This window comes from Coenobita brevimanus, chromosome 88 (assembly GCF_032717465.1).
Source record: "Coenobita brevimanus isolate Jiangsu-jjx chromosome 88, ASM3271746v2, whole genome shotgun sequence".
Lineage (NCBI taxonomy): Eukaryota > Metazoa > Arthropoda > Malacostraca > Decapoda > Coenobitidae > Coenobita > Coenobita brevimanus.
In genome coordinates, this window is record NC_137041.1 from 11,028,251 (window position 1) to 11,038,310 (window position 10,060).

Below are 10,060 nucleotides of genomic sequence, written 5' to 3' on the forward strand. Positions count from 1 at the left end.
AGACCTCATGAGGTTTGTTGTCATATAAGTCCCACATTTTCTTTCAATAAAAATTTAGATCTTCATTTAATTCATCACCACACACACACACACACACACACACACACACACACACACACACACACACACACACACACACACACACACACACACACACACACACACACACACACACACACACACACACACACACACACACACACCGCTCGCTGGTGCAGTGGTAACGTTCTCGCTTGCCAACTGGTGGACGGGAGTTCGCGCCTCGCTCAGGTTGCGAAAAGTTTCACTGACGAAATGGGTGGTTACTGTCCCCCTTGAGCAAGGGGACGAGTGTGTGCGTGTGTGAAGGTCACAGCCTTTCCCTTAGATAGGACTATATGAGCTCTCAGCTCCCTTCCGGGAAGGTAAAAGCTGACGATCACGACCATCAAGTGATCCTGACCGACCCGGTGAATTACACACACACACCATTTCTTCCCGGTACAGGAGGTGGATTTGGTTACGATGCTGACCCTGGGTGCGAATCGAGCCCAGTATGTGGACTTCAGCGAGGTGATGTTTATGGACGACCAGACCATCATCTACACCAGGCCACAGCTCAAGTCCGATCTGGCTGGATTCACGAGGCCATTTACTGGACACGTAAGATACAAGCGCCTATATTTTCACCAGAACTTGGCCTCTCTTTTTTATTTTTTATTTTTTCATTTTGTGGTTATTCATATAGTTCAATGAAAGTTCCTATACTATTCTCACCTAAACTTAGCCTAGATTTTCATCTTCCTGTGGCCTGTCTCACTTGGGTCAGTGGCAGGACAAGACAATATTACAGATTTATCTCCTTTCCGTAGCACTTCTTCATGACTAGCAGCAATTTCCAGTGTTAAGCTATTGTTATAACTCAGCATTCAAGATGGAAAGATGGCAAGTTTAGGCCAAGTTAGAGTAAACTCACTATAGTATCCTGGGTGGCCTATCTGTTTTGAAATACTTTATGTATTGTTACACACACAGTTCTTCTAAAGTCAACACTTTATGACTTTTTTGTACGTACTTGACGATGAACACACCGAAAGATTGTAAGAATTACCGCCTAATCGGAAAGAAGGAGGAAGGCAGAGGAAGAACTTGACGGAGAGGAAGTGAATTACAGGGAAAGGAACAAGTGTTGGGACTTAACATGCAAGTGCGTAGGACAGTCACAAAGGTGCGATAGTGTATAAGGAGGAGGAGGGTGGCTGTGTGTCGCAAGGAAGAAGAGGTGTCACTGTTAATTATTAGAGAGAGAAGCCTGTAAATCCGTTTTAATCGAGGCCATCTCTCACAGGAAGCAGCGTCAAGCAGTAGACAGATAGACAGATAGACATGCGAGAATTTGCGTTTAAATCTTAAACGGACAAATTGAGGTCAAGGAAATCTGAGATGAAGAAATTTTAAGTGTGCTTATTTCAGGTGTGTTTAATTCAGGTGTTCATTTCACGTGTGTTTAATTCAGGTGTTCAGTTCAGGTGTGTTTAATTTAGATGTTCATTTCAGGTGTGTTTAATTCAGGTGTTCATTTAAGGTGTGTTTAATTTAGATGTTCATTTCAGGTGTCTTTAATTCAGGTGTTCAGTTCAGGTGTGTTTAATTTAGATGTTCATTTAAGGTGTGTTTAATTCAGATGTTCATTTCAGGTGTGCTTTTAATTAAGGTGTGTTTAATTCAGGTGTTCGGTTCAGGTGTGTTTAATTCCGGTGTTCATTTCAGGTGTGTTTAATTCAGGTGTTCATTTCACGTGTGTTTAATTCAGGTGTTCAGTTCAGGTGTTTAATTTAGGTGTTTAGTTCAGGTGTGTTTAATTGAGGTGTGTTTAATTTAGGTGTTCAGTTCAGGTGTGTTTAATTTAGGTGTGTTTAATTTAGGTGTGTTTAATTCAGGTGTTCATTTCAGGTGTGTTTAATTCAAGTGTGTTTAATTCAGGTGTTCATTTCAGGTGTGTTTAATTAAGGTGTGTTTAATTCAGGTGTTCATTTTAGGTGTGTTTAAATAAGATGTGTTTAATTCAGGTGTTCAGTTCAGGTGTGTTTAATTCAGGTGTTCAGTTCAAGTGTGTTTAATTAAGGTGTGTTTAATTCAGGTGTTCATTTCAGGTGTGTTTAATTCAGGTGTTCATTTCAGGTGTGTTTAATTCAGGTGTTCATTTCAGGTGTGTTTAATTCAGGTGTTCATTCCAGGTGTGTTTAATTCAGGTGTTCATTCCAGGTGTGTTTAATTCAGGTATTCATTTCAGGTGTGTTTAATTCAGGTATTCATTTCAGGTGAGTTTAATTCAGGTGCTCATTTCAGGTGTTTAATTCAGGTATTCATTTCAGGTGTGTTTAATTCAGGTATTCATTTCAGGTGTGCATAATTCAGGTGTTCATTTCAGGTGTTCTTAATTCAGGTGGTCATTTCAGGTGTGTTTAACTCAGGTGCTCATTTCAGTTGTGGTTTCTGCTGCTGATGTCGATGCTTATGGTTCTCGTTGGCATCTTTATAGTACTGTGGTCAAGAACAAGGCTGTTGGAACGTTATCGGTAATTGCTGAATATTTTTTTAAATGTAATTGAGTATATGTGAGGATTATTCACACACACACACACACACACACACACACACACACACACACACACACACACACACACACACACACACACCAATTAGTATATTGTGTATTCATCCATCCATCTATCCATCATCCACATACCGGTATTCAGTCATCCATTCCTTATCCATCTTCCATCAGTCCAATTATACCCATCCTCCACACACACACACACAGACACACATACACACACACACACCAATACACCCACTTCTTTCTCATCTCCTCCTCACAGTCCCCCTACCCAATCGCTCAATCTTATCCAGTGAGTAGAGGATATAACCAACACACGAAATATCTCCCACGTCACTGCCACTTCTATTATCTTGCGATCACCGTAGAATGAACGTGAAGCAGGACGAGGAAGAACCCACTGAGAGACAGCGGAAGGAGGGTAAACAGGAAGGGGGAAAACAGGAAGAGAAAAAACGGATTAACATTGAACGAGAGGTGAGCGAGAATGAAGACTACACAGGGATGCTGACTACCTCCTTCACCTGGACCCTGGCTGCTCCTCTGGCCCAAGGTAGGAAAGATTAGGCATCATCAGGACAATTAACAGTTTCATTCAAGGGCGCAGCCAGGATTTTGTTTTGGAGGGGAGGAGGGAGCTGAAATTTGGTTGTCATTATTCTTGAGATACAGCTGCCTAGAAAGTATTATACTTGTATCAGGATTAATACAAACAGAAATTATTACAGCATTATCACGATTACTAAAAAAAAAATAGTGTAAAATATTAGTAAAGGAAGTACCCCAGAAAACAATCATTGGATAGAAATATAAATAAATGAATAACAACAGAAAGAAACTTAGTTCGATTGCCGGTTGGACTCCAGGACAAAGTCAGTTTTCTCTTTACCCTTGTTCAGCCAGTACCGTACTAGAGTTAGGGATCTACGAGCACCGGTAGATGTAAATTAGATTGTTGCTGGTTCGGTACTGTTTTAAGGAAAAGTGGCGTAAGAGAAAGTGGAACTTTAGTGGTTCCCAAACTTTTTCTGGTCGTTACCCACTTTTCATACATGATCCTTGTCCATGGCCCCCCTTCCCCAACCATAACCCATGACTACAGTGACTGTCTACACTACAGTCCTACACTCATCATGTCCATATAAAAATCACTCTAGCAAATCCTGTAATTTTATTGATTCCATTTGTTATTTTCTCTCTTGTTAAGTATTAATAAAGGGATGTGTATTTTGTCTTAGCTGAATCTTATATATATATAATTATTGAAGTATTCACATGTGGGCACAAACTGATTATATAGGAAGGCGCACACGGTGATCAATGTTGCAACTGTGAACGGATAGTTAACTGAAAAATGTGAACATCCTTGCTGATACTCAAGATTCAAGACCAGGTTATCATACAGAATCCATAGTTTAGGAAGCCTTAGAATTAGACTGAGTTAAATTATCTACTCCCCTAATACAACTCTATGCCTTATTTTATGTCAACAACACAGAATCAGATAAAAAAAAAAAAAAAAGGTAATTACACAGGCAAAAAAAAAAAAAAAAAAAAAAGGACGTATTACTTATGTGTCTGGCAGCAAGGCATTGCACAAACCTGTACTGAACCTGTGTAAGTTCTCTCCACTGACTACCTACTCGCTAAACTCCTTCGGTTCATTTTATGGCCCCCTACATTCTGATATATGGCCCCCTTCTGATATATGGCCCCCAAGGGGGCCATGGCCCCAAGTTTGGGAACCACTGAGAGGAAACTGGGATTTTGGGGGGAGACCGGAACTTCTGGGGGAGACTGGAACTTTTGAGGGGTGACTGGGACTTCTTAGGGGACACTGAGACTGTTTAGGTGAGACTGGAACACTCTGGGGCAAACTGAAACTCTTTAGGGCAGAATGGGACTTTTTAGAGAAGAAGTACGTCATCGAGTTTAAAGGACAACCCACTGCATTTAGAAATACAACCTCTGTCCGAAATGAGTGAAATTGGGATGTGTGCGTGAATTATTATTACCTCCACATCAACACCACAACGCTCCTAAACTTCCTCATTCGTCTGTCTGTCACTACAACACTCCTACGCTTTTCGTCTGTCTGTCACTACAACGCTCCTAAACTTCCTCATTTGTCTGTCTGTTACTACAACTCTCCTACGCTTCCTCATTCGTCTGTTTCTCCACGTACCTCCACATGCTCCTCTCATATAACTCATTTCCAGCGCACAGTCGAAGAGAATAAATTTAATCCTTCGTCTTCTCTCTCTCTCTCTCTCTCTCTCTCTCTCTCTCTCTCTCTCTCTCTCTCTCTCTCTCTCTCTCTCAGCGTGGCCACGGGAACCTACAAGCTCCCCCCTGCGTGTGGTGTGTGGAGTGTGGCTGCTGATGGCTCTCATTCTCAGCACCGTCTACCGCTCCAACCTCAAGGCCATGCTCATCGCCCCCATCTACCGTCTCCCCTTCAACAACGTGAGAGAGCTGGCGGAGAGTAGCATCTTGCGAGGCGTGTCGGGGGGAACCATGGCGCATCGCTCCATAGAGGTGGGTAGTGCGGAAGAGATTTAGTTGTATGTTAAGTAGTTTTGGGGTCCCTGCCGTAACCCTTCTTCCTGACCGACTGATTAAGTACAACACACCTTAACAACCTCCTGTTTTTACTGTTGTTGTTAAGATTCGTCCAACTATAGAAATAGTATGGACACGGCCTCAGGGTGTAGAGACCGCTACTGTTTTTACTGATGCAAAGTGTGTTGATAAAGCGATATTTTGAGTACGTTTGAGGATTTCCTAACACTTCTTCCTGATCGATTTATTCAGTACACTTTCATAATCTCCTGTTGTTTTCCTTGGTGCAAAGTATGTTGATATTAGAACGATATAAGTAACATACTGGCGAATGTTAAGGTGTGATATGCAAAATAAATCACTAAGGATGAGGTGTTAAGAGGCGTCCTAGGCAACCCAGAATACTATCTCCATTGTAATCTTTTTCACACTGTCTCGATGGGATGTGTAAGAATCTGAAATTTTTCATCATCATAATCATCATCACCAAAGTAGTCAGCTGGAGCATTTACGATCATGTAATACGACCCCACATAGAACCCCATATAAGAGGAGGAGGAGGAGGAGGAGGAGAAGAAGGTACACTAACGATTCAGTACTAACGATACCGGTACACTAACGCTTCAGTACTAACAATACCGGTACACTAATGATTCAGTACTAACAGTACCGGTACACTAAAGATTCAGTACTAACAATCCCGGTACACTAACAATTCAGTACTAACGATACCGGTACACTTTTCATCAACTATCCAATATCATCGCGAAAGTATGGGAGACGAGGTGATGGGACGGAGTTTCAGTGCAGCGTGCATAGAACCCACCTGTAACGATACATATTTCACCAGCTGTACCGGCGAAAGTAGGGTACGTCTGAGGTGGTGGGACGTAGGAGTTACAGTGCTGCGTACAAATTTCAGGAAGCCCCGGCGGACAGCGTACTGGGGAGTCTAAGGGAGCATTGGACAGTGCATAATGACATCCCAAGGGGCATTAGGGACCTGAGGGCGGGCCGTCTGGCTATCATCGGCAGCAGTCTCGCCCTGAAGAACATCATCCACAACACTTTCTCACAGGTAAAGATGAGGGCAGAATTTCCTGAACGCTTTTGGCTACGTGGAGATGATGGAGACGAAGAGACTGACCAGGAGAGTGTATGTGAGACTAAGAGACTGACTAGGAGAGTGTATGTGAGACTAAGAGACTGACTAAGAGAGTGTATGTGAGACTAAGAGACTGACTAGGAGAGTGTATGTGAGACTAAGAGACTGACTAGATCAGTGTATGTGAGACTAAGAGACTGACCAGGAGAGTGTATGTAAGACTAAGAGAGTGACTAGGAGAGTGTATGTGAGACAAAGAGAGTGACTAGGAGAGTGTATGTGAGACTAAGAGACTGACTAGGAGAGAGTATGTGAGACTAAGAGAATGACTAGGAGAGAGTATGTAAGTGAGATGGGGGGAGGGGGAGGGGGAAGCCGAGGATGAGTTGGAGAGATGGGATGGAAAGGTATATGATACAGGGGAGGGGGAAGGTTGGAGATGGGACGGCCAGAATGACATGGAGGCTATTCATTTGTGGCTTTCTGGGATTAAGGCGTCTGGCTACAGATAGACAGACGGATAGACAGACAGACAGACAGACAGATAGATAGATAGACAGACTGACAGATAGATAGATAGACAGACTGACAGATAGATAGAGGGAAATTTTTAGCCATTTGTTTCCTTTATATTTCTGAAGTTTCGAAATAATGAAGGGAAATGCCAACCCAGTTATCCTCTGCTCACTTTAAATTGGCACAAAACTGCTACATCCCCATCTTGAATAATGAGCTGTAAATATGGTACTAGTCACGAAGAAGTGCTATGGAAATGATGCTGAGCTGTCATCTTCTACCCCGCAACTACTGGATTATAGGCTGGAAAATGACAAAAAATTTCCTCCTATAGTTCATTCACCTTAACCTGGCCTAGACTTCCGTCCTTTTGCAGCTTATTTCATGTAGGTCAGTAGCTGGAAAAGAAAATGCGACGGCTCTACATCCTTTTCACAGCACTTCTTCATTACTATCATCATTTCTAGTGTTAATTTATTACTATGAAGAATAGAAGGCATTTTTAGGCCAAGTTGGAGTTAAAAAGAGTATAGTTACAATGCATGAATGATTTGGGTTATTGTGATGCACAATTCAGCCTGCACCCGCCAGCACCAGCAAGTATTTGGTGCGGACGCGCAAAAAGAATACTCGTATTCTCTCTTTATGTTCGTCTCAGACCAGGACCTGCCCTTACTACCTCATGGACGAACCCTTCCTTGCTGCCACCATCGTAGGACTCGGCTTCCCTAAGAACTCCACACTCAAACCTTTAGTGGACAACGTGTAAGTCTGATTCTCTTCGTTATTATTTATCTATCTACCTATTATCTATTCAATTATTTATCTATTAATTGGTATCAGAAATGGAACTGGGGAGGGGTGCCTTCATGTGGTGGCACCGGTATAGCCAGGCTGCTCCACAGTCTGGGTAGCTATGCAAACGTTTCTCACTTACTCCTCTATCCCCCAAACAGAGGATGGTGTACTGCAGAAGGGCAGTTTAGACCTGCAGTCCACTGGGTTCACATTTCAGAGTCTGGTGCCACAATAATGACAAGAATCAGAAACTGGGCGTTTGTCTACATTTTAGCTTACTTGGGGCCATCTTCGAGGCGGCATAGAAGGTTTCGTTACACCTCTTCCTTAGTAATTTATTTTGCATATCACAACTTAATGCTCTCTTTTAATATCGACAGAGTATGCATTAGTAATGTTCAAGAGGATAATGGGGTGTAATGTGCTGGATGATTCACGGAGAATGAAGTGTTACTAAATATTCAGAGCCATTTAGAATAGCCTACGAGAATCCGTTTTAAGAACGTCGTTTTACTTCCTTACCTGAGAGACAATCAAATAAGGATGTGAAGGAGCGCAGGAAAGCATGAGGAGAACTTTGAGATGCCGTGATCATGTGAAGAGAATGGAGAATGAGCGACTAAGAGAATGTACCGTATGTGAATAAGGCGGAAAGGGTGAGGGAGAGGGGGACACCGAAGACAGAGAGATGCAGTGGAGAGGCATAATTATAAGAGGAGAGTGAGGGTTGACGTGAGGGCTGTCTGACAGTGGAAGACAGGGTGACAATGAAGGAAATTCGCTTGTGATCACCATTTCCGGAATTAAAACATCAGGCCATAGATACACAGATTGCTTAACACTACCGCCATTATACCGTTCTTACTCTAACTTGACCCACATTTTTGTCCTTTTGCAATTTATTTCACATAGCTCAGTGGCAGAAAAAGGCAATGTCATGTCTCTACAGCCTTTCCAGAGCACTTCTTCCTGACTAGCACTATGTTCGAGTGTTAATTGTTACAACTCAGTATTTGAGCTGGAGGGATGGCAATTTTAGGCCAACTTAGAGTAGAAGGGGTATAGTCAGCAAGTCTCTTTCACACCACTACTCTTCCTCCTACAGCATTCGTCAGCTCAAGGAATTCGGGATCATTGACTACCTTCGCTTCCAGTCCCTCACAGGCTACGACATCTGCCTTACAGACCAAGGCTACCACAATATCCTAAGGCCCCTCAACCTCGCCGACTTCTATGGCACCTTCTGCGTCTATGCGGCAGGTAAACAACGCTTGGTATGAAAACAAAATAAGTGGCCAAGCACCTAATACAGTGAATACAGTAACATTTATTTTTTTAAGCAACGCACGTTTAACTAAGAGGCACAAGTTCTTAGGAAAGTAGAAGATAAGTTTTCAAATTAAGAAACTGAGATAATATAACCAGCAGAAGCAACACATTGTTTAAATAAAATACGGTAGTCAAGATTTTAATAAAGTAAGTTAGGAAGATTCAAGTGATGCTGGTGACAAATATAGCCTAAGCACTTGATTTTTAAGTTCGTAAAAAATATTGCAAACCGGTAAAAAATCTTATATACAAAACAGACTCTCTACAAGCCATCGCACACTGATACTGATATTGGCTTGTGGTCATGTAGAGAAAATGGAGAATGAGAGACTGACTAGGAGAGTGTATATGAGCGATGAGGGGGAGAGGGGAAGAGGGAGGCATGGATAAGGTAGAGGGGTGGGGTGGAGAGGTCTATGAAAGAAGGTAGAGGGGGAGAAGGGAAAAGGGATGACGAGGAAAAGATGGGGAGATGAGGTGGACAGGTACGGTATATGAATGAAGGTGGTGAGAGTTGAAGGGAGGGAGGCCTGATAGGGGAAGGCAACGGTGACATGTAGGTAATTTTTCTGTGGCCACTCTCTCCTGGATTAAGGCGTCTGGCTATAAATAAACAAATAAATAATTAAATAAATAAATAAATGGCACATAAATCAAGGTCATTCTCCACTCCGGCAGGTCTAGTGTTAACAGCAGCCGTGTTCCTACTGGAGGTGCTGCATCGGCTGTTTCGTCACTCGGCCTGAACGCGATATCGATACCATACACAGGGTCGTGTTGTGCGCGGCTTTGAAGATTTCGCAACATATCTTCCTCGGCGATTATTTCCCCATATTCAGCACCAGTATCTACTTGTATGTTAGTGATGCAAACTAAGTCGATATTTAAACGATATAAATAACATACAAGAGAATATCAAGGTGTAAAATGGAAATAAATTGCAAAGGATGAGGTGTTACATAGACTGGTAATAAATTGCAAAGGATGAGATGTTACAAAGACTGGTAATAAATTGCAAAGGATGAGGTGTTACAAAGACTGGTAATAAATTGCAAAGGATGAGATGTTACAAAGACTGGTAATAAATTGCAAAGGATGAGGTGTTACAAAGACTGGTAATAAATTGCAAAGGATGAGATGTTACAAAGACT

The 10,060-nt window shown here is 42.3% G+C and overlaps 1 protein-coding gene across 1 annotated transcript in view; it reads left to right on the top strand.

Annotated features, from left to right (window-relative positions):
• The window catches only part of LOC145411181 (glutamate receptor ionotropic, delta-2-like), a 12,210-nt gene extending 2,555 nt beyond the window's left edge, over positions 1 to 9,655 (top strand). Inside the window, exons 4-10 of the mRNA XM_080281236.1 lie at positions 487 to 642; positions 1,593 to 1,648; positions 4,945 to 5,137; positions 6,084 to 6,239; positions 7,360 to 7,547; positions 8,686 to 8,840; positions 9,588 to 9,655. Coding sequence (XP_080137362.1) covers positions 487 to 642; positions 1,593 to 1,648; positions 4,945 to 5,137; positions 6,084 to 6,239; positions 7,360 to 7,547; positions 8,686 to 8,840; positions 9,588 to 9,655 — 972 coding nt within the window. The remainder of the gene's footprint in view (positions 1 to 486; positions 643 to 1,592; positions 1,649 to 4,944; positions 5,138 to 6,083; positions 6,240 to 7,359; positions 7,548 to 8,685; positions 8,841 to 9,587) is intronic.
• Positions 9,656 to 10,060: the final 405 nt, after the last annotated feature.